Source organism: Nothoprocta perdicaria, unplaced genomic scaffold, assembly GCF_003342845.1.
Source record: "Nothoprocta perdicaria isolate Ctin4 unplaced genomic scaffold, notPer1 scaffold_61, whole genome shotgun sequence".
Taxonomy (NCBI): domain Eukaryota; kingdom Metazoa; phylum Chordata; class Aves; order Tinamiformes; family Tinamidae; genus Nothoprocta; species Nothoprocta perdicaria.
In genome coordinates this window covers 2,608,281-2,633,762 of record NW_020455877.1, presented here as the reverse complement: position 1 = coordinate 2,633,762, position 25,482 = coordinate 2,608,281, and the positions used below count along the sequence as shown (strand labels likewise).

General features: G+C 36.2%; 1 protein-coding gene across 2 annotated transcripts; it reads left to right on the top strand.

Moving 5' to 3' along the window:
* The first annotated feature begins 1,201 nt into the window (after positions 1-1,201).
* RASSF9 (Ras association domain family member 9) lies at positions 1,202-25,135 on the top strand. 2 transcript variants are annotated; one of them, XM_026049722.1, is made up of 2 exons: positions 1,202-1,268; positions 23,405-25,135. In XM_026049722.1, exons 1-2 carry the CDS (start codon positions 1,222-1,224, stop codon positions 24,672-24,674), a joined length of 1,317 nt encoding a protein of 438 aa, XP_025905507.1. In that variant the 5' UTR covers positions 1,202-1,221; the 3' UTR covers positions 24,675-25,135. The 2 variants fall into 2 exon arrangements, with proteins under 2 accessions (XP_025905507.1, XP_025905508.1); XM_026049723.1 differs by lacking the exon at positions 1,202-1,268 and adding an exon at positions 1,614-1,638.
* The last annotated feature ends 347 nt before the right edge of the window (positions 25,136-25,482 follow it).

The window sequence follows — 25,482 nt, the reverse complement described above, 5'->3', positions numbered from 1 at the left end:
TTGATAAAACAATTCCCTGTTCTGCTGCACGTTGGGGCATTGCCTACAGAGTTTACCCTGTAAAAGGCAGGAAACAAAAGAAAGCAAAGAGGAGGGGGGAAAAAAGTGATTTATGTCTAATACAAGCTTGTTAAAAATAAGTGCACAGAGCAGAGGGCTAGAGTGAGCTGTGCTCGAAGCTTCCTTCGGGTCCAGGACCTTCACTTCATCAATGTTGGACTTTACCGCACAGTTGGGTCCTCTTTCCTTTGCTCCGCACCAAAGAAAGAAATACAAAAATCCCTTCTGAAGCTTCATTACAAATCTCTCATTTCCAGGGAGTTTTAGCAAACAGGAACTTTAAGATGCATTCACCTCCCTACTGGCAAAGTCATCTTAAAATAATAATAAAAATATATTTAAAAAAATCTTCCTGCAACATCCCAAAATGAACTGAGCTTTGGTTTCTGCTTCACTCCTTCTCTGCTGATCACGGTAGAGGGGTTTTCAGAGGTACCTTCAGTCACACCAGGGTCTGCGAAGGACTCTGTTGCAAATAGCACATGTTTAGTTAAAAAAAAAAAAAAAAAACAGGGAGGGCAAAGGGACCACAGACATCTGACTTTGTCTCTTTATCTTCCCATTATTGTCCCAATATCTTGCAATGCCATAGAGCTCCTGGATTTGAAAGGCAGGTTATTATGTGCAAAGAACTGGTGTGACAACTTGCCCTTCATTAGCGCTGCTGTTTAGCTGAGCGATTTGACCTGAAGTGGCTGGAACCTCCCAGGAAAAGTTTTCAATCCTTTTTTTTTTTTTTTTCTCCCCTCCAAGAGTTCCCCACCAGAACTAAAGCCCTTCTTTCCCATTTGCTGGCTGGTGGCTGCCCTGATGGTGACGAGGCTGAAAGTTTTGCACGTCCTGTACATAACTTCAAATCACAGGAGCAAGTGTGGGGTTAGTTCACCCCCCCCTCCCCCCCGCCTTCTTTCCCCACTTTCTTTTTCTTGCTCCTAAACGCCTCCTTCAAGACTGTAGCTGGGCAGGACTCCAAAGGTGCAGCAGCAGCAGCAGCAACAAGCTGGAGTTCAAAGTTAGCAGTAAATTACACAACTTCCAGCTCATCGCTACGCTCAGTGACTATTAAGAAGCTGGAAGGCGCTCAGGGAAAAAAATAGGGGAGAAGGGAACACCCTTGAACTGCTTGAGGATTGCTGATGTTATGCTTCTGCCGCTGGGATCATGGCTCCCTTTGGAAGGAATTTGTTAAAAGCTCGGCATAAAAACAGGTAAAGTCTCTTTGTACGTGGAGGAAGAGGGAGAAGGGATTTCTTTCATGGATTTCTTTTATACTTCCCCCTCCTCCCGCCTTTACTTTTTCCGTTCTGGGAAGAATGTCGTGTTGGCACCTCGCAGCGCCGGAGAGCTACGGCTTTGGGGCTCACCTGGGGTGGGAGCCGGCGAGGGGCAGGGGCGCTCCCCCCAGCTCCTCCAGCCGCCTCCGCTCCGGCCCCTTTAAACCCTAGGTAAAACTAGGAGCGGGGAGGATATCGCTCTCCCTAACTTTGAACCTCCCCTACGACCCCTCCGCGTCCAAAGCAGTTAAGTCCCTCGTTTTAACGACCTGGGACTGGAGCGGCGCTTAGGAAGAGGTGGTTGGTAAGTGTCCGCGGGCGCGCATGGGAAAAAGAAAGGGGGGGGGGGGGGGAAAAAAAAAAAAAAAAAAAAAAAAAAACCTCGACCAAGTTCCTCATGGCTTGGTTGTGGCTCCCTCTGTGCTCCGCTTTCCCCAACTTTCCCAGGGTGGAGGAGCTCCAACTGGGAGGAATCAGCCTTTAGCTGAGCTGGGGGAGTCCGAGGTGTTCAACGAGACTGGAGAGTCGGGGGGAGGAAAGGGGACAAGGAAACTTTTGATTACACATAACCCTGAGCTAAGCTTCGCTTCTCCCCCCCCCCCCCCCCCCCAAAAAAAAAAAAGGGCCAGTTGACAGTGCCAGGCGTGTGGACTCCTTGAAATCCTTGCAAATTTTCTTTGTGAGGACTTTGCCCCTCAGTTTGTGCGTGCTTCCACATGCCATCCACGTAAATTGTGAAAAAAGCACAAAAATGCTTCATAGGGAAGTATGTAATTGTTTTAAGTGTGGGGAGGACATTAAAGTGTACATTTTTGTTGGTGAGAACACACTACTTTGGTCTCTATAGAATTTACAGTGGCTTGACCTGTCTAAGTAAGATTTACAGAAACATATCACTGACTTTTTGGCTCAGTGATAATCTCACAAATCATTTCTAATCTCTTCCCCACTCTAACTCCTGCTCTTCAGTGAAAATTGGTTCATATTTAAGGATACTCCAGGGACCATCTTTTTTTTTTTTTTTCCCCAGGAGGAATAGAATTGGATGTGTAAAAACATCCCTATTTTGATACAAGTGAAGGTTTTTGCTTTGATACTTTCTTCTTTATTTCATTTGATAAACTGAGAGTAGTTCTGGAGGTGCGGCTGTTGTTTAGACATTTTATGGTAATTTAATACATTATGTATATATTTATTGTCATTTATTACATTATATGAAATAAAAAGTAGAACAACTACATTTAGTCAATGTTTTAAAATACGAATACTCTAGGTTACTTCTTACATAAGTATTTTGGTAACTATATATTTCTTGTATAGGTATTTCTTATAGGTATTTCTTATATAGTTGTCCAATGTTCAAAACATCTAGGAAGGTGTACTTGAGCTTATTTTTTATCAAACTGATTTTTACACAAAGTTGAATATTTATTCCTATTCAATGATAAGTTTTGCTATTGTCATCAAATGTATGAATAATGATGTTAAATCAAGAAACACAGTTCCACTCCCTCCTGTGAATCTGTTTTTCTTTGGACATTTAAAATAATTGCATCGGTCTGATTAGATTCACTGATATGACATTGTGTTCCTTAAGAAACATAATCCAAAGCTTTAAATAGCAAATAAAAAATGAAATATTGAAGGCAACATCACAGGGAGCATTTAATATTTTCTTTTCATTTGATCCCCCTATTAAATTAATGCCTTTATGGGTAGAAGCGTTGTTAGGGCAAAGTGGACAAGAAGTGGTTTAAAAGTTTTATGACTATGGAAATGGGGGTGGGTATTAGAAATGTGAGGGTTGGGTGAGGTGACAAGAACAAAACAAACTACATAATTACTTTAAGGATTTTGTTATTACCTGTTCAAATATGTGAATTTCTCTCTATATGAAGTTTATTTTCAATGCTGAACTTTGACAATTCAAACTCTGCTTATAGACTTAGTAAATGGGCCTCGCATTACCATAGAACTGTGAAATAATATATTTTTATTATGATTGTATCTTTGCCAATTCATTTGTAAATCTTGAATAGGAAGTCAAGTGACATTAAAATCCTTAGTTATGTTTAGTAGAGCAGCAGATGTCAAGTCAGACCTTAAGGTTCATTAGTCTACCTTGCCTTATCGAGCCTTTCTGTAAAGAGGGACCAGAAAGGACACACGTGTCCTTTTGTATGCCTATGTATGTATGTGCAATTTAACTGGCTACTTATTTTTTAGGTCTAGTGCTTGCCTATGTCTTTGAGAAACTCAGTTATTAAGAGAAGAAATACCCAGCAAAGTGGGGAGCACAAAGAGAGCAAACATTATCCTTCCTTCGCCTGCCCTGCCGCCCACTTTGCATTTTCACGAAGAGTAATGACCATTAACTATGTTGGAGAAGTAAATACTATATTTACATGAGGAGGATATAAAACTGAGTTAAATGGCTTAGTCAAGGCAACAAAATAGCTGGAGAAGAGCCTGAAGCAAAATGAAGGAGTTGTTACAGTGATTTGCTCAGATAACAAGGTGACACCTCTGTAATTAGTGCTTGTCTTGCAGCATTGCCTAGAGGTCCCAATAAAGGATCAGGACCCTGTTTTGTAGTAGACTCTTCATAGCCAAGTCATAAAATGTCAGCCTATACCCCAAAGATTTTAGCGTTTAAACAAAGAGTTTAACTCTGTGTGTGAGCTATGTGAACAGGAAGGAGCCTCCAGACAAAGAAACTGCAATTAAACCCCAGGAGGACCAAACCTGTGTTGAACTGGTTCTGGTGCTTGAGAGATGTGCAGTCTGCACTACTCTCTTGGGCTGCTGAAATACAGTTCATGCATAGTGTAAGGCTTAGGTAAACACTGTCAGGCCATTGTAAGCCCCGAGTTGATTTCAGAGGAGCACCAGCTGGGAACTGGTCCATGATGTATTTTTGTTGGGCAGCAAGAGATTGAGTGATATCTTGGTATCTTTTTTTCAAGACTTGTGAGGAGTGTTTTACACTATTCTCTGACCTCGTATGTCATCCAGAAATAATTATAGTTCCCAGAGCATGCATATACTTGTTAATGTGTCCCCTGGGGAGCAACACACCCAAAAGATAGCAAGGCCCCACCCATCAGCAGATCCAAATATGATCCATAGGGACAGGCAGCACCTTATAAGGCAATAAAGAAAGGGGGAAAAAGAAATGATATTTTCTTGCTGGACTTAGTTTCAGTGACATGACTAAACCTGAAGGGATTTATTTTTAGGTAAACCTCTTAAAGATGCTACTCTTCGGAAGGTACATGATGTGAGGAAATGCTCAGCCAAAGACTGAATCATATGGAGTCTGAGAAAGGGTATTGAGTTCTCTGTAGATAATATCTAGAATGGATCTAATGCATTGCACTTCACAGAGACAAAGCAGCTTCCTATTCAAGTATGAGCAACAAAACAAAAGCATATATATTTACAGTGTATATGTTTTATGGTTTCACACTGTATAAAGTTGCTTGATTGCTAAGTAACACAGTAATCTCTCCCATTGATTCTCTAAAATTAAGACTACACTGTGCTTGGTTGCTAGATTTGTTCGCTTTTGAGAATTTAATCACTTCAAATGTTACTCCTCACCTTAAGGATATCTGGGTATATCACTCACTTGTCATGTGCTATCTTCCCAGTGATCTCACTCCTAGAAAGTTCATTCCATTGGTATTTCTCTTTCACCGAGGCCATGTCCTTGGGTTTTTCATCTGAAGTTTAACTGAACTCATTACAGCCAGAATGTTCCTGTAAGTCTTTGGTTGTATGCCAAGAGGAGGAGGAAAAAAAAAAAAAAAAAAAAACTCACCAGAGTCTCCTTCTTCTTCACTAGTTGTCCTTGGAACTCTAGGGCTATGCCGTTAGGTACAAATAGCCACAGAAATATTTTTGCCAATGTAATTGATGCTGGTCCTATGTTTACCACAACCATTTGTATCCTCTATTGACATATAACACACTTGAACCCACAGTACTGTTTGATGATGAAAGAGTAGTGTTGCAAATCTGTTATTATTTAAATGTATTTATTGCTTTTGCTCTTCCTTCCAGATTTTTTTCCATATTTTTAGCCTCAAAGTCTCAGTCCCATAGTGTTCATGTATAGCTAGCATAGTGTTCCTGTATAGGAGGCGATCCTCTTCAACTTTACCTCCTCTTTTTGTCTGCATCTCTTTAATCATCTCCTCTGCACTGTTGCAGAGATAAAGACTATGCATATCCGTTCATTAGGTTACACACTGAGGGAGTTCTTCCTGTCCGGACAGTCAGAGGCCCCTCCCTAATGCGAATAATATTCAATTATTCTCTCAGGATTTATATTACAGTACAGGATAATGAATTGGATTAGAGACTTCAACTATGTGATACCTGCCTAACATTATCATGTTCCCTCCCCTCCTCCCTCGCTCCCTCCCTCCCTCCAGTAGTTTCTCTGTCTACCTAGTTAGCTCAGTGACTTGAATATTGCTCTGAGCTCCCCTACTGCTCCATGGTTGAGTGCACTCTGCTGCATTTTAAGCCTTGGTGAAGCAAAACTGAAAATACTCAGCTTTTGGGTGCAGATTGGAAAAGTTCTGGGAGATCAGCTGCTTATCTGAATGAACTGCATGTGAACTATACTGTAAGTCTAATGAGATCATGTGAAATGTCTTAATACTTCTGTCCTTGGATGAACATACTCTGAGAGAAATCTTTATAAAGTTATATAAGTGCTTTTGGATGAAAGACTACCTGGGATTTGGAATGTATGCTGGAGGGGGTAGATGAAAATTTATCTGGCATCAGTGGTGTAATGTAATCTGTACTAAGTTTTTTAAAGGAAAAGATGATTTTTATTTTCAGTAATGGTGGAATATTCTTCTCACTATTTTCACATTTCCTTTAGTGTGAGTTGCATTACTGAACTACTGAACTACATTTTTCACCAGAGCTCATACTTTCTAATTTATTTACCAGTATGGCTTCTCAAGTTTGTCTCAGGGGTCAAAATGGTTGCATACGTTTTCTAGTAATCTCTGTACACATTTGTTCACTTTCAGGAAGAGTTTTCGTCTAGCAAAACACTAACCTTATTTCTAAAGAGTTAATTATCTACTATCCCAGGAGGGCAGACAGCAATTTCATTCCAGTGGAGTAAATAAAATGACTAATAAATGTGTGTAATACTACACCATGTAAAGAAAGAGTAGAACTTAGGTTAAGTTTAAACTAATCTGAAGCACTATTATAATCTACAGTCAAGCAAACACACTTAAGACAAAGAAAAATATTTTTAGTAACCAAAGAAAAATCTTAATGGTTAATGGTGATTTCCTATTTTATTAAGGAAAAAGGAGTATTTTATGTTCAGGGAAAAGGATCAGACATTGCTGCATGCCTAATGATGTCAGTAGAGGGATGGGGATTTTTCTTTTTAACTCTAGTAATTTTCATAAAAATCAATGATAAGCACAAGCTAGAATCTTTTGAATACAAAACCATACTGTAATGTTCAGAAAATCTTATTTTGTTTGGTTATATACAATGAAAGATAATAATTTAGAATTATGTTCTTAAACACTATTATTTTCAAGCATTAACATTACAAACACTTTACAAACATTAATTAGGTTCTTCAATTTTTTTTTTTTTTTTTTTTTTTTTTGGTATGTAGGCAGATGCTTATTACTGGTCACAAGAAGGATGATGCAAGATAAACTTTTTGCATGAGACCACACACTAAGCCTAGTATGTTGACCATGGTGGTAGCCAGTTCTATGCATAGAGAGAACTGAGCTATCATTGTCCCTCTAAAGTTTCTCTTGTGTGTGTGATACTTTCAAGACTGGAAACTACAGATAAAAAGTCAAAGGAGCTTTGACAACGAATACAAAGAAAAAGCATCCACTTAATGGAACTGGAACAAAAAAATAGACAATTATATTTGTTTGCCTAACAAAGGCAGGAACAATTCTCTACAGGGAAGAGGTATTAAAAATACATGGTTGAATATAATCCTCAGGTAGATATGATGCTGTGATACAGACTAATGTCATACAGCTGTCTCTGAAAGTTTCTGTCAAATCACTTTATTGGTTTGTACCAGGACTCTTCAGGACTATTTGTACCAGGACTAATCATCTATTTCATGCCTGTGTCTCCCTTTCACAAAGATTATATATACTGCGTTTGAGGGCAGTACCTGTCATGCAAATTTTGATGATAGAATTTTTACTTTCAGGGGATGTAAACCTTTGATGGAACTGCAGAATTCTTGCAAGAATAAAGAGTACTTCTCATAAATCATTTCTCAATTCCATGCATTGCACAAATATAAAGGATATAATTAATGATTTTTGAGAGTTGCAGGTTTCAGGGAGCCCTGTCAAAAAGAAAGGGGGTGTTGTTGTTTTTAATTTTTGAACATCTTTCTGAAAATTGGCTCAGTTGAGCTCCAGAACCACTCAGAAGTTGTTTTTGCCTGTCTTGGCCTATCCAGAAATATGTTCAAGGAACATGTGTTGTAATAGTGATAATGATACTAACTTGCTTTGTGACTTCGAACTACAAATAAGGATACTTGATTTTCCTTAACTGTAATCTGGATAGTGTTTGCATGCCTCAGGAGAATAAGTAGGGCATGACTAGACAGTGCAAATTCTGTAGAAGTCCGCAGTGTGAAAGTGAGTTAGTAGGGGAGATATTAACTAAAACCTGGGAGTTCCTTGTTTTTAATCCTGCATACAATCTACTAGAGTTGGCTGCCACACAAAGAAATGAGAATATATCACAGATTGTTTTGTTTTGATTTCTTTCATGCTTCACAGAGAAATTTTCAGCAGTCTAAGGTTTCTTCTGGTAAAACTGCTTTTGGGCGAACAGCAAAAAATACAGAAAAGACATTTAAAAAAAAAAAAAAAAAAACCCTATCATGTTTCTTAAAAGATTGAGAGGTGCTCTTGTGAGGTAAACATAAGAAGAGAAAGATAACTTGTCAGGTAAAAAGTCAGCATGCAAAGTTTTTACTAGTCATGAAAATAAAGTATCTTGTAACTTTATTTTTAATGTTAAAAAACTAAAGTACATGTTTGTGCCAATCTGAATCATTTAATATTAAGTGGTAAGTGGCTGCAAGACCCTACTGTATTTTGGAGCATTAGGGTTATAGGTGAGAACCCAAGCCACTCGTTTATGCTTATTATATATTATCTTGGATGTGGTATAAACCTCTGGCTTTCCTTTTTCATTTGCTTTGTTTTGTTTTTAACATTGATTAATAGGATACATTACTAGCATTAATAAAAGCAAAGAAAATATGTTTTCACTGCGATATGAAATTTACTATGAATGAAATGCATAAATCTGAATTATCTACTTGGAGGACAAAAACTGTCAATCAACTTTCTAGAGAAACAAAAAAATATTTGCCCTCCTTTTAGTAATGTGAAACTAGCACTGTTAAAATTAAACATGGCAAAGCATAACATTTTCTTGTTCACAGATAAAATCATTTTTTTAGAAATGTAACGGTGCTGTAATAATTTTGTAGACCAAGTTTTGTTTTTGTCAAGGTAAATATGTTTACATGAATTTAACTTGTAAGCATGCATGAACTCAGAGGAGCTGTGTAGTAAAGACTCCTGATTTTTAAGAGTCTGCCCTTAATCCTGAACCTGCCTTTTTTTTTTTTTTTTTTTTTTTTTTTTTTTGTAATAGATTCCTTTACCCATGTGGAATATCTTTGTTTGCTTTCCCAATCTCTTTCAAATTCAACATCACAGTACTGAGGTCTATTTCCACTATGAAAACAGTATATACTTGGGGAGGAGGAAAAAAAAAAGTCAGAACAGTAGCTGAGGCAGTATTTTGACAAAATACTTTATGCCTCATTTGTCACAGGAATTTATCAGATTCTTCCTACTGATCAAAGAGTGGCTTCGTGATATTTATAAATGCAATATCAGAGGCTGATCTTCATTTGCTCGTGTTTCTGTTGGGTTTGTAACTGGTAAATTGATATGCTGAATTGTTGTTTTGCTGGGTAGTGTCTGTTGTCAGACTTTTTCGGTACTGACTGCTAAGCTACTAACTGTACTTGTTTAACCTATTAATTGCCTCTATATCCCCAGGGCCATTCCATAAATACTGGTATTTTGTTTTACCAAAAAACTCTCTTAGGAAACCCATCTTCCTAACAAGGTTTGAGATTGCTATTGACTTTATTTTACTTTCCCAGATATTTAGTTTTGGTACTTTAAGCACTAGATAGACAGAATTCATGTTTGTTTAGTCATTAGAAGAGTCATACAAAGTTATGAGTTATTTTTAGAAGAGTAGTTGTGGATGTTTACAATATTTGCTTTTAGTGACAGTCAGACAGTTCATAAAATTCAGGTAGACAGTGCAGCACAAATGTTGAGCTGCATCTTACCAGTCTTTAGCCATTGGAAATACAGGTATCTAGTCATCTTGGTACTCTTTGTAGTTAATGAGTACAGCTAAATGCTTCCAGAGGGCAATTCATTCTGCCTTAGATGACTATTAGTCACCCCTTTGGAGGTACCTATCTTATGTCACTGATTACAGAGGAAACTTAGAGAATTATCTTCAACTGCACATCTACATTCTAAATAGATGAGATGAGCTCCACCCAAATCACTTTCAAAGGGAAGCTTAACATCTCTGAACATCCTGCCTTCGTGGAGCATGCTCAGACTTTGCAAGGGACCTAATTAATACTGTACTGAACATATACCATCTTTTGTACCATTCATTTTAGAAATTAAAAAGCAAATAGTGCAGCAGTGAATTACAGGTGACTGATATATGATTAAGGGACGACTGTATAATAATAACCTGGATAGTATTCCTGTCCCTTGCCATAAAATTCCTACATGATGCCAGACAAGTCACATAATCACTTTTGTAAACTGCTGTTTACTTACTGCATGATCTCCATTTTCTAATTTGATGTATTGCATTCTGTTTTGTACAAGGCCTAAGAACTCGTAGGGGCAAAGGAAGTTTATAGATGTCTTGATTCAGACATACTCTGTTGCAGCTAGTCATCCAGACAAGGCATAACTTTCCTTGAGTTTGGATTTGTTAAAGGAAGGTTTACGTACTAGAAGTGGGTATGAAGATAAATTCAGTAAGGATATTGAAGCAATTGTCTATCTTGTGATAGAAGCAAAGCAAGATGCTAGGTAAATGAAAAACTATGTCTTCTATCAAGTATTGTAAACAGAAGAGAAGATATGGGCACATACTGAATGAAAGTAAGTAATAAGAGATAGATTTACAAAGAAGACTCTGGTACTTAAGCACCATTGAAGCTACCTAAACCATGTATTAGAAACTTCAAAGCTCACAAAATTGTCTTTAAAACCTGTGGCTGTGACTTCTAGCTAGCAGCATTCACCAGATTCATATGCTGTCATTGCCAGTCTCACACAGGTTCTGAGAACTGTGCAGTTATTCATCTTACTCATATCCTACCAAAAAGGCAGATTTTCAGCCATGAAGTCTCAACTAATAGCCCTCTCCAAAGCATGTCTAATGTCACTGAGTACGGCCAAGTGTCCTCATAGTCCAAATACCTTATGAGATACTTGAATTTGGATCCTTTGCATCCATTTGTCCGAAAGGTTCTTAAATCATCTGGAATTCTCTCAGCATTTCCTGTTGCACCTCTTCAATTTGTGCTAACTTGTACTAGTTAATTAGAGCAAATAGAAGAAAGACAAAGACTTTTCTTGAAGGCTTTACTGGGGAAAGTATTCAGGCATTTACTTTAAAATTCTGTGTAGGTAGAACACTTGAATGAGGTCTAACAGTAAGTGCTCGAGTCCTACTCTTTTGTTTGCATTTCTAGCTAATTTTGATCAGTTCCTGCTGAACCGGCTGGTGTTAACAAATCCTGTTGTTAGGGGTCCAGCTCTTCTGTAGCCTTTTTTTGTGGAAAGAAGGGATTATAAGTGCAGCAGTTTGCAAGGCAGCTAAAGCTTGTATCACCCACTATTTGCAAAGCCTCAATACCTTCTGGAACTCTAGCACAAATGAGTATTGTCTATTGTATACGTTCATTGAGGCACGATACAGGATGCAAGAATAAAGATTTGTGTGACTATGAACAAACTGAATTGAATTCATTTTTATTGAGCTAAGAGGTATAGGAAACATTACTGCCCACAGTTTTTGAGTGTGTGAATTCACTATAAAGAAGTATGCATGAGTTGCAAAGTATGTGTGATAAATATATGTTTAGAATATAAATGCCTATATGAAATATGTCAATATGTATAGCACATAAGGAACTCAGTCATATATTTTATTATAGATCTAAGATGTATTAAATGCTATCTACATCTAGTATGCAATATAATATATTACAAAAAACAGGTTATCATACATGACATACAAACATGGGCTTTTCTGTAAATTGCATACATAGGCATAAAACTGAGTAGATACAAGGATTCTTTAAAAGTTGAAGGTGACAAGTATAATGTGAATATATTGCAGAAGCATGTTAAATATCTGTATTTCTCCAAACATCAGTTGATTGCATGGTAGAAGGAAGAGTGACTGCATTTAGGTGTTGCTCTTGTACGTATTCAATTTGTGAATTGTCTTCTCAAAAGTAAACTGTCTTTTATACTCCCTAAGATATAAAGTCATCTTCATTGTTGTTATGTTGAAAGGTTCCCTAGCTGTGAAGACATTTGGATATGTGAAATAATGAAGCATTAGATTAATTTGAATGTTGATGCAATCTGAATTTCTCTGTACTAAAGTAGTTTGCAGAGTCTTTCTGGTGTCACAGCCCTCCTGGGATTATCACTATCACTGTGCCATAGATGGCATCTCACAAAACTAAACCCATGATTTTTGGGACTTTCTTGTCCTATAGTCACAGACACAGATCCTCTTCCAGCTTCAGCTGAGCTGAATTCAGAGTTTCTTTGGCCCCCATGTGCTCCTCACAGTTTTTCACATGGCTTTTACTAGGAGTTATTACCTAAAGTAAACCTTCAGTTTAGCTACTTGGAATTTTTGTACAACTTCTTCAGTCACATTCAGTAGGCTTATAGTAGACAGTCTAACAAGAGACCTTTATGGTCCAACTCATCTGGATGTGTAGTTTGGAGCACCACTGATAAACAGTATGGCATATCTAAGAATCAGATGAAGTTGGAAGTTTGGGTATCGTACACCATCTTTTTGTCTACTGGCACCTCATGGCACCTCATGGGCCAGTTATATTATTGTCTCCAGACGCTGTAGTGCATTCATGGGAGATTTTTTCCAGGAGGTGTTTTGCAGATAACCTGAACATAAGGGCCAGTTCCCCTAGTAAACATTATAATAAAGCTAAGGTGTCAAAAGACAGTGAGGATTCAAAAATGAGCCCTTCCTAGCTTAAGCTAGAAGAGGGAAAGGTATGCTTTTACTCATTTTAATAGTTTCACTGTAGTTCCAGACCATCTTTGGGGTTAAGTTGTTCTCAGCCACATACTTCAGAATTCAAATGGAATTGTGGAATGTCCTTTCCTCTCCAGTCAGCTTCCTTTACTTTCTCACTGCTAAAATGTGTGTGTGTGCGTGTGTGTGTGCGCGCGCGAGTGCTATGAGGCACCATTCTGTGTATCTCTTTCTTGTCCATACTCTCTCCTTTATAGGAATATCGTGACCTCCAGTTGTCTTGATCTTTTTGATGCAGTATGAACCTTACTTTCAGACGGCAGTTCTTTCCTCTTTATATGCCCCATCTTTAAACGCTGACTGGATAGAACAAGTTTTGCAAGCTACTGTGCTCTCTTTTACCCATTGCTAGGGGTAGAGTCTGGTCAGTAAAGTTAAAAATTTGTTTTGTTTGCCCAGTAGCTTCTACAGACAGGATGTGGTGATAGTTCATAAACCCTTTCAACCTGTGGCTTAGTAACTAATATGGAAGCACTGACTGATGAGCAGTTTTAGAAAATTACCAGAATGCATAAACTGCCCACAATTTTCAATATTTTCAATGGACACTAAATACTCCGTGTTTTGTTTCTTTTTTTTTTTTTAATTTATATCCGCTTTTCTTAATATAGTTATGTATTTAGTATTCAATTGAGCTCTTCAGTGAGAAGTTATATGAGAGTCCACTTCATCCTGTCATCTTTTTTTTTTTCCTCTCTTTCATCTCATTGAATATTGTATGTAATGGAACACATTTGTCATTGAACTACCTTTCAGAAAGTTCAAGGCAGAAATTTGAAAACGGAGGAAAAAAAGAATTTGATTGTAAATGAGGTCTTAATGACCCTTTAGGTGATATCTTCAATATAATTTAATGAAAGCATGTGAAACAGACTATATAGTATAATTTCAAAGTAAGGGTGTTGACTGTAAGATTTATTACAGAGGTGAAATACAGAAGAATGTATAAGCCCATTCTGCCATTCTCACTTCAGTCAAACTGAATTTCTGCTTGATCTAGGTTTAATGATATACAAAAGTGCTATTCTGGGAGAACATGAGAAAGAAAAAGTCACAGAAGTAAAGGTAGGGAATGACAGTTTGGGTGCTCATGTGACCATTCTTTGACCTTTTTTGAAAAAAAAAAAAAAATTATGGAGTACTCTTATGTTGGGGCCCGCTCCAAGGATGGCCGTACAGTGCCTATTAGCAGGCAGGATGCCTTGTTAGTAGATAACTAACTTCAAGGCCGACAGTGTACTTGTTCCATCAGCGGATCAAAAACAAAGGCAGCTGTCCGGCTGCTGTGTGACCATGAAGCTAATTGGACAGTAGCTGTGGCGCACTTGTTTTTAGGCATAAAAGGTATTGTATCCGGAACCTTATAGGTAAACTTATAAGGGATTGGATGCCAGCCCCGAAGACAGTGGCGAGACAGAGGCGAGAGGAGAGCGTGTAAAACCGTGATTGGTCAGGGGTGCGGCTKACTGTTCACTGTATAAAAGTGTGGTGGAATCTGCAATAAACGGAGCATTGACTTAATCTCTATGAGACTGCGTCTTTGACTCTGGACGCTCCCTCGCATCACTCTTAATTTTTTAATGCCCAGTGAGACAGATTTGAAATACTGAGGCGTAATTTTGAGGGTGGTCTTTCAGAAAATGACCTTGAAGATCTAAAGGATTGCTTTTGCTGAAAGGGCAGTCGTAACCCCCCTACTAGGCTCTTGACCACACCCCCATCTCCTTTGCACCACCTGTTCTGTTGTGACACCGTAGGACAACGTTCAGGGACCAGTACTCACACACATACATACACAAACATGTATGTGTGCATCTGTATATACATTTGTGTCTGTGAATATATAGGTATATGAATATACATGTGTTTATATATATGAGGGAGGGTAGGTTTTCTTCCAGTTTGGCAAGCTGAAAGCCCTCGAGTCAGATTAACACTAGAGATGGCACAAGCAAGGAGGTGGGAAAGTCAGTTTGCAATCAGATTATCCAAGCCAGTTCATGAGTCATGAGATTGATCACCTATGAAGCTGCATTTTATAGTAAAAATAATATTTAGGATAATCATTTGCCTAAGGTGGTTATATTTTAAACAATTTGGTGTATTTTGGAGTTGAGTTTTGGTAGTGTTATGTCTTGTTTTGATTTTTTTAAGACAAAACAAAAATGCCAGTTTCTGTGATGTTCCTTTTCGCCGTCATGGACTAGAGTATCCAAGCTCACTGCATACTGTTGCTTGAGCAGTTACAGAAGTCATTACAGTAGGGTTTACAGTGGTGCTAAGGAAAAGATGCTTTGCTGAGCCTTGGTTATGTTTGAGGAATTGGTAGAAGGAAGCCAAGTCTATCAGGACTGTATGTTCTTTCATTGTGAATTATCTGAGCTATGTTCTGTTTCTGGGAGTCCATAAGAAGATCCCAGGCATGTTTTGTCCTAGGGACTAACAGAAAGATGGCATGAAATCCTATGGTTTCTTTATCTGTAGCTTATTCCTTTTTTCAGCTTAGATTATGACTGCTGAACATTGAGTTGTTTTGGCAAAAGAAATTCAACCTCAGAATGTTCTATGTTTATTTATTCACTGAGCAAGTTGTTAACAAAGCTAGAGGAGGGAAAAAGTATATGTTTGTCTTTCAAGAAAGGTCAAACCATTTAATAAAACAACAACAACAACAAAATAGTGCTTTCAACCTATGGAATTTCCCTCATTTCTTTTATCTCATAAACTCATAAACAACAAGGTGCTGCTTAGATAACTGTAAAAAATCTAATGTGAAAAAAGAGATAAACTACATTTGTGTTAGCTGACTAATAATAACAGTTGTAACTTTGTAGTTCAGAGGTCTGTCTCCTAGATGAGCTCTGAATGTTTCTACTTCCTCTGTGTACTGAAGGTGTTGGTGGAGAATTAGGAGCACAATAGCAGTGGCATAGTTTAACCAACTCTTAAATATACGTAGGCACTTAAATAAACAGCAGGGTACTACAAAGAATTTTATTTTTTTCAATATGACTGTGCTAGCTAAAATTCAGTATTATCCTCATTTGTGAGCTATGGGATCTGATCAATGCCCCACATCAAAATATGGTATTTGCTATATTAATATTCTAAACCTGCCTGCTGCTTGCAAGCATCAGAGAATTTGAAAATGTCCGCCTTCCTGTTCATCCCATCATGGGCCAGCTTCTTTCTGTTGGGTACAGCAGTGTTTGTTTTGGCTCTGGAGCTATTAATGGATCTGCAATTTCAGTATCATATTTGCTTCCTCAGTAGCAGTTGCAATGAACATGTCAAAGCATGTTTTCCCAGTAAATTATTAATATTATTGTTGCTCACCTTGGAAAATATTTTAGTGGACAGCTAGGTCTGCTGTGCTCTCAAATCTCCATTTTGGCAGGCAATCACAAATACAGACCTGATCCAGTAAGCAAGTTATCTGTCACAGCATTATGTGTATTTAGCAGACTTGCTCATTTTGGTTGCTGTAATCCATGCATTTTTTGACTAATACTCACTTACTAAATGTGTGCATCTGAATACCTAATAGAAAAATGATAGGTGTGACAGGAAGGCAGATTTAAAATGTGTATGTAATCTATAGAGAATGTGTACCCTGAGGGGCATAGAAGTGATTTCAGAGCTAAAGCAGGAGAAAAGGACCAGTGAAGAGAAGATACATCAGACATTCTGTCATTTCAGCTGAAAACCCACGCTAGAATTTAGCAAATAAGATTTTGCAAAACAATAGCCACCACTGGAGCAATGACAAGAGTTATTATGCAATTATTACACAAACTTTCTTGAGGACAATCTTCCATAAGTAACTTTCTTATCTAGTGATCAAGGAGGTTAATTCCTCTTAAAATGTCTTTCATATATTTCTTTCTATTTATGTAAAATACTAAGCTAGTACAATTTCTTTCATTTTTTTCTTTATATAAATCTATCTGCTTACTAAATAATGGAACTTTTATAGTCCCACTTTCTTGCTTATTGATTTTGTTTCTCTTATATCTGTTGTAGGAAACGCTTGTTTTCTTTCCTTTTTATTTTTCTCAAACATAGGTCCCTTTTCAGCCACCACAGTCCATACTCTAGATATTAGAATGATACACAGTTTCCCATGCTTTTTTTTTTTTTTTTTTTTAACTGGAGTTTAACACTGAAATTTCAAGTCAGCAGGAATTTTATTGTGAATGAATTATTTGTAGCAAGATGTCTGTTTTACATAACATTTGTCTATCAGTCTAACTTTTCAACTTACTTTTGCTGTGATGCAACAATATAATTACATATCTAGTCACAGGTTGGTTGAGTGAAAATTGCCAAAAAGCTGTAGGATAGTTTAAAAAGTATGTATAAGTTTGATAAATGTCACATGAATACCTAGATACTCAGTACTCTTTAATAAATAGGTAGATATATTTCTGTAAGGAAAAAAAAAACTATCGTTGAACATACATAAAAGGAGGAGGGACATTAGATGTGGATGATCTGAAAAAACTTAGTTTGGACTTTTAATGAGGTTCATTTGTGCCTGAACTGTTGAGGGGCTTTTGACCTGAACTTTAGGATAGGTTAGGATATGTTCTTTAGATGTTTAGTGCTTAAAATCACTGTCAGAAATCCCACTGGATCAAATTAAGTTAGTTTCATTCAAGCAAGGACTGCTACACATGGCAGAAGTATCTTTACTTTCTACCTATCCCACAGAAACAAATATGTTTAGTCCTTTCTTTCAAGATTGTATTCTATTATTTTATATATACCTGTATATGCACAGTAACATTCTGAGATTTTAAAAAGTAAATAACAAAAGCTGTAATATTTTCTTTTCTAAGTGGAATGTGGTGACTGATGGAGTCGTTAGCTCTTATATACATTGACATGTCACTGATATTGGAGAAGCTCTCAAGTGGCTGTCTGTGTTATACCCATAGGACATCTGAAGGGTGCTTATAGGTGTCCCTGCAGTTTTGGCTTCTCCTTATTCCTATCAGGTAAATGTTATTGAAAGCTATCAGATTTCTGTCATGGGCAATTATGGCCAAGATCTGAGGTGCAGATATAAAAGGAGATAAGGAAATTCACTGTTGAGTGCCAGTAGGATTTTGTCCTCTGTGTCCTTACAAATGATAAACTCCAGTTATCCTCTGATCCGCTGCAAGTCAGACCATCTATTATTGAACCATTGCCAATAGGAGGCTGTTTGTAAATTATTGTTGTGTTGCCTTCTTTTCATTGCAAATGATTGTTATGTTGTGCAGCCTTCTGGAGTTCGTGCATGATGCAAAATCTTTATGTAAGCAAAGCTTCAAAAGAAAAAAAAGTAGCTGAGGAGAAAAAAAAATCTCAAAAGTACAAAGTTAACTTATTTTTCAACACAAGAATGAGTTGAGTTATATCATCTACTAGGAAAACAGCGGAAAGAATCCTCCTGACAAAAAGAATAATTAATTACAGATCATATGCCACTTGCAGCTGCAGTGATGAATTAAAATATTATTATTATTAATATAATTACATTTATTATATTTATTATATATACAACATATTTAATATATATTAAATACATACATTTAAATATAATATATTTAATATATATTATATATAATATTATACTTATATTATATTTATTAATAATAATAAAAGTGGCAGTGCACCAAAAGGTAAATAATAATCCAATCCACAGATATTTTGTGCTCTATAACAGATACACTTTTATGGCAGCTGATTAAGAGTAATTTAATTCATACATAGCAGATAAAATCTGTTCAGTTTCTGAAAATTAACATTCTGAAAGTTGATTTCACCAGTAAATAGCTGAAAAAATAGAACTAAACCATTTCAGATAGACACTTTTTCAGTATGAACTCTGTAATGGTTAATTTGTAAATCATTAACAGTTTTATAAATTCTCCATCAAAGAATCAATGTACTACTATATGTGCTGTCTGTTTTTACTTGCATTATTTAAAGTTCGTTAGTAACAATTTTAATGACTGAGGGACATAACTAATCACATTTTTGATCATGAACATGTTCTCATATTTTTTGCATTCTATGCATATGCAAAAATTATTTTTGGAAATTGCTCATGTTGATTTAAAGTTGATGAAGCATTGCTAAAAGTATGCTCATAAAATTGTGGTTGATATATATCGTCTTTGTGGAGAACATCCCTTATATTTGGAAAATATCAGAATGCTGTTGCTTCCAGCATTTTAATTATTTCAGATTTTGGCTTTGCTCAACGTGCATACCTGCGTGGTTTTGTTTTGTCTATGCACTGCAGGAATATCTTTTTTTTAATAAATCTTTTTTTTTTTTCTCCTAGGCCTGAATAATAACTTCATACAGTATGTATGTAAAACTGGACAATCACCTTGTGTGAGGGCTATCACTTGATTAGATTTTCTTTTGGATAACAAAAGAAGCCAAGTATAGAAGGATGAAAGTAGAAGTAAAGCAGAAGTTTAAAAAAAAATGTACTTTTTGTACTTCTGTTTTGCACTTTTGGCCATTCCTAGCCTTAAATTCTTATCTATTCCTAAGCAGTAAACAACTTTAAAAGAAAAGGTTTCTTTTCTATTATCAACAATTCTAAATCATAAATGAAGAGAGAGAGAAAGAGAATTTTTAAGTGATCTAGTCAAAGAAGCAGAATTCAAGGAAGAACTGTAAGATTTTGAGGATGTCTACAGCAACAGCAATAAACCACTGAAAAAAAATGAAGTTACTTAGATAGTAGTGAAGAAGCTGTTCTTGAAACTGTCTTTGAAGAAAGCTAAAAATGTAAACTAGAAAAACAACCATTACAGACTCAGTTGATATGTTACTCAAAGATGACAGTTATTTTGCTTTCTGTATAAAGCTGAGGAATGTGAAAGACAGGAAATTACTAAATATGAGAAGCTTATGCTTTTTATTAAAATGAATTTCCAAAACCAGAGCTTGCTGTTGAATGTTACCATTTTAATACTACATCTGTAGTAGTATGTATTAAAAAATGTGGCTGCCACTAACATTTACCCCAGATGAGGAGTGGTACACTGGATTACAATTTAATTACTACTGAAATTACGTTATAGATTTTCTTTTATATGTAACTGGGAAACCAAGCAGTGAATGTTATTTTTTAAGTTAATATCCACTAAACCATGAAGTTATAATACACGGGTCTCATGTTTAGTTATCTTTAGTAAGTCTGCTGCCTTTTACACTGTCCGTGTTATTATTTCTCCTAGATTTTGAAGAAAGCCAGATTTTGATTGGATTATTCTTATCTGTATTTACCTATTGTAAACTAAGTTTAGATAGGTCAGTCTCTAATAGTCATTGAAAGACAGAAATTTCATGTGATAATTCATCCCAATTGTAGATGGTTTAGGATGGTCTTTAAGTCTTCTCCCATGACACTAAGAAACTCTGATGATAATTTTATACTTAAACTTTAACTTCCAAGTAGCCAGGTGAGATAAATTTCACCTGGTATATTCGGAATCTGCTGTGTACCTTTTGTGAGAAAGAATTGTATAATGAAAGGATGGCTCATAGCATTAGCATACTTTTTATCCTGAAAGCAAGTGTTCAATGATTGTTATGGTGTGACTGATAGAAGCTTCTTTTTTTGTTTGGCATTATCAGGATTAACTATAATTAAAGAATTATACAATAAAATTTATTTAGATTATGGAATGTCACAGCATCTTAGCTTTCCATAGTTGAGTATAATAAAGAATTATTTATTTTTAAAATATTAGAGTTCTGTGGCTTTGTGGGCTTATAAATGGCCTATTAATTCCGCTTAAATTAAAGAAAAAGAGCAAAAGTGCTGTAACAACAACGAGAAAAATAATGAAAAAAATTGCACTTCATACTTCTACTTTGATTTAAAATTTATAACAAAATTCAGAATTTACTCTTTTCTGTAAAAGCTCGCAGTATAATTATAATGTAAATGTTTTATATGTATACATAAATAAACATGCATGTATAAAAATATATTCAAGTAGCTTGAGTTTTTTGTGTATTGACATGTGTATATTTTATCCATTCCTATAGTACTGCTACTAGCTGTGGACTTCAGTATATTAAACACTGTAAAAGCAAGGTAAAGAAAAAATCCTCCCCAGAATAGCTCGGTGTAAAGTGGAGGTAATCAGATGCATTTTACTTGAATAAAATAACAGTGAATGATAAGCAGATAGAAAATGATTGAAAACAGTGATCTAAAAATGTCTTTGTATACATTTTTTACTTCAAAATTGCCATCTAGTATTTCTTATGTTTTTACACCTATTTTATTTTTATTCTATTTGCAAATTTCTGAGTTGAAATCCATAGACTGGTAATACAATTTTACTTCTAGATGGGGTGTAGTTACTGTATTTTTGAATACAAGATACTGTATTTTTGAAAATTCATTTTGCATATTGTTATCCTTCTGTATTGTAAGTCTGTAGTCTCGTTGGATTGTTTTTCTTTTTTATATCCACAGTGAAAAATGAAGAGAGGCATTTGACAAGTCACAGGTGGCCTAAGCAATGACCTATGTTGCAGTTATCCATTTATGCAAGTTTTATATAACTTTTTTTTTTGGCTATCAACAGACAAAAAGTTTTCTGTAGTACCCTGTATTCTGTAAACCCATGAATTTTTAGTGTATGACATATTTAACAGTAGTATCATTTATTCTGGTACTCCATTCCTCTCCCTCCCATTTTTAACTTGCATATTTCTACTTATTCATTATCTCTTTTGTTCATTTTTATATATATATGTATATATATACTTAGCAGTCTAAGAAATATATATTAGTCTTCTGAACACTAGTTAAAAATCAAAACTACTGTAAAATGCTGGGCTTTAAGAGGGAATACTGAAATGAGAAAATTATGCCATAACTCAAAGTAATTTTTTAAAAAATAAGTTTTTAAATGGGAATGATACAAGAGATGAAACAATGTTGCTGGACAGAGCTCTTCTTTACTAATAAGTTTATTTTCTCTGTACTAATAAAAATCACTCTTCTAGATTTGATTACTGTTCAGTTACAATCTCCTGTCTTTTGAGTATGCTTGCCTCCCCATCAGCAAGATTCTCATAGCTGCAATCATAGGTAAATTTATTGGATTACACTTGTCTTCTGAGTTAACAAAAAAAAAAAAAAAAAAAAAAAAAAAAAAAAAAAAGCAGCAAGTTGGACTGCTTTAATAATCTCAGGTTATAACCCTAATTAAGTTAGGTCCATTCCTACTACATCTGAAATGTCTAGAAAACTACTGTGACTAAGCAGTACTAGATAGTAACGTGGTATTAAGCCCTTAGGACACTGTCCAAATTGTCATTATAATTTCAGGCTTTCCCTGTGGGACTGTCTCATTCATTCAAATGAACTGAAAGTTGTACGAGAAAACATGAAATAATATAATTTTCTCAGGAATTAATTTTTTTAGCATTCTAAGCAAGATGCCAAATCCCCAGGTCTAGGCAGGCAACGAATATTCAGTACTAATCCTACGAATTACTTTCTGTCACATCTCATGCATTGTCAGAGCGGTCTTATGTCATCGGATGCAATCTTTTGCAATCCTGGTTGGATAGATGAGGACAAAGTTACCACTTTACTCTAATGTGAACAACTGCATTTGGTCAAATGCTTGATTCCCCAGATTCCAGTGATTGGTTGTTGATTACAGAGTTACAGTAACTATAATGGAATTCTCAATATCTGAATTTAGGTATCTTTTATTCTCTAAATTGGTACTAGCTAGTAATATCGGATTAATGCCATATTCACTGGAATTCATAAATTCAAAAAATATGTTAACTTTTAGAACTTTATGGCATTCATATGTAGATTTTGAAACATTTTTATATCATTCCGAAAGTTAGAAAATAAATGCGTATATACTCAAAACTCTGTATTCTGTCATAAATCACAGGGATTTGGACTGTTTGGTTACTTAGTAATAGGCTCAAATTTCTGAAGACTTGCTACTGAAAATCACAGTGGTAAGAAAGGTGTTCTTGCTTTTCAGTCTGCATGTGTGGCAGAAAAGCTATAGTTTTATCTTACTGTCATGTTTTTTAGCTCTAATGCTTCTCTGTCATTTTTGTTATTTTCACTGGTATTTCAAAGTTCACATATGTTCAGTGTCCATTAAGAAACATGATTCTTCCCTTCAGAAGCCTGAGTGATATTAATAGCCTATCAATGTTTATGCAGTGTTTGTATGATGCAAATTGATATGCAGATCTGAAAGTTATGTGACTCCAGCGGAGTCTGGAGGACATAGATTGACAAACTTGTGTCACTTACTGTTAACACATGCTTGGTAAATATATCAAAATATATCCAAAAAGGGATAAAAGACAGTTTATGTGAAATTTCCATTGATTTGAACTACTAATAATATTAAAGCAGCCATTGACATGGGTGTACTTTTACTTATTCCGAAGATACTTATGTATTAAAAAAAAAAAAATACAGTAATGTGGAAAGGCATATGAGTTTATCATTACAGTTTTTATTCACATCGTTTATGCCATAGAAATGTAACTTAAATTTGGGTTGTCTGTTTCTTCAGATCTACCAGCAAGGACATGGCTTCAAATGAAAGAGAGATTGTGGTTTGGGTTTGCCAGGAGGAGAAGATTGTATGTGGTCTGACAAAGCGCACAACTTGTGCAGAGGTGATTCAAGCACTACTAGAGGAACACCAGGCGACATTTGGAGAGAAAAAGGTCCTTTTTGGAAAACCCAATGATTACTGCATTATAGAAAAATGGAGAGGTTCAGAGCGAGTCCTTCCTCCTTTGACAAAGATTCTGCGGCTTTGGAAGGCCTGGGGAGAAGAGCAGCCTAATTTGCACTTTGTGTTGGTAAAGTCTGATGCTTTCCTCTCATTTCCACTGTGGAAGACAGCTGAAGCTAAGGTAGTACAAAATGTGGAAAAGCAGTGGGAACTCAGCCCAGCAAATTACATGAAGATGTTGCCAATAGACAAGCAAAAGAAAATTGTCAGGAAGACTTTTCGGAAACTGGCCAAACTTAAACAGGACAGTGTTCAGCAAGAGAGAGATAATATGGAGACGTTGATTCATCTGATCATTTCTCAAGATCATACGATTCATCAGCAAGTCCTTAGAATGAAGGAACTAGATATGGAAATTGAAAAATGTGAAGCAAAATTCCATCTTGATCGTGTAGCCAATGATGGAGAAAATTATGTGCAGGACTCTTATTTACTGGTCAATCCAAACGAAGCTGAGCAGCAAGCAACTAGACCAGATGATCAAAAAGAGATGCATGAATATTTGAACAAAAGTGAGGGAATATCACAGGTTGAAGAGAGATTGAAACATCACAAGCAATTAATAGAAAAGCTTTGTTCTGAAATTGAAAAAGAAGTACATGATATATGCAAAGAAAAAAACGCAGATGATGTACACACAGAAGGAGCTACTAACGCTGAACTGGAAAACTCAAATTTGGAAAGTGTAAAATGTGAACTGGAGAAAAGTATGAAAGATGGTCTGAGAATCAATTCATACTTGAGCTGCATTCAGAAAGAGCTTACATACAGGGACTCATTGCTTCAAAAAAAGGAAAAAGAATATGAACTTCTTGCAGAAGAATTTAATTTACTGCATGCTAAAGACAACGTGGAATCTAGGCTTCCACCAAATGAGGAGCCATCTAAGGGCTCTGGAAGCTCCAGCATTGCAGTTCCTGACTTTGTTCACAGAGTGACTAATTTGGACATAAATGATACAGATTCTGACACTGGAATCAGCTCCACCCACAGCCAGGACTCTGAAATAACTTCAGGGGACATGGTCCTGTTATCAACATAGTTGAAAATATTCACACATTTATAAAAGAAAATCCATCTTTTGGTATATCTTTGGGAGGATATTTATAAACATTAGTAAGCTTTACTGTCTTCAGAGTTCAATGTAAACAGTGTCTATTTATATGCTTAAAATTATAGTTGTGCTTAAATGCATAGACAGTATCATGGGTTAACTGCTGGTAGGTGCAAGGTTGTTAGCTCTGCTAAATCAGAACAGTGTTTAGAACTTGTAATATTGATACTCGGTGAAAGAGTAGCATTCTGAACAACTGAGACCAAAAGTCTAAGGGATTTGATATCTTTTAATCTTTGGGTCCACTTTACATCTCTGTAACATGTTTGGAATGTGAATTAGAGAATAGCTTAAACCAGACAGAGAGCTTGATTTTTCTGCTCTGTTACATTATCTTCATCCAACTGGAATTTCCCTGTCATGAAGCTGCTGTAAACGTGTATGTAAGCTATTTAAAAATAGTTTTCATGATACTGTAGGACAAAAAAAAAAAAAAAGAAAAAAAAAAAAAAAGACCACTACCAGCCCCACTCATCTACTGTCATCCTTTGGCTGCCTCAGTGATGCTTAAGTCCACATTGTATCTGCCAGCAAGCATGTCAGAACCACCTACAGCTTGCTTCGCCTTGCTAGTGAGCTGCTCAAATCCCTAGTTCGCACCAAAGCCCCAGGGGCATCTTCATGAAGGTGCTCATTCTCATGCCTATCCCACCAGCAGAATCCTATCTCTTAGACCTCCTCCAACTGTGACTACCAAATCAAGCGCAACACAAGAGATAGGCAGGAACGAGACGTT

Coding starts and splice junctions, on each gene's coding strand:
- RASSF9 (XM_026049722.1), top strand. CDS start 1,222: ATGGCTCCCTTTGGAAGGAATTTGTTAAAAGCTCGGCATAAAAACAG. Junction 1,269..23,404: donor AAAGCTCGGCATAAAAACAG/GTAAAGTCTCTT, acceptor CTGTTTCTTCAG/ATCTACCAGCAAGGACATGG.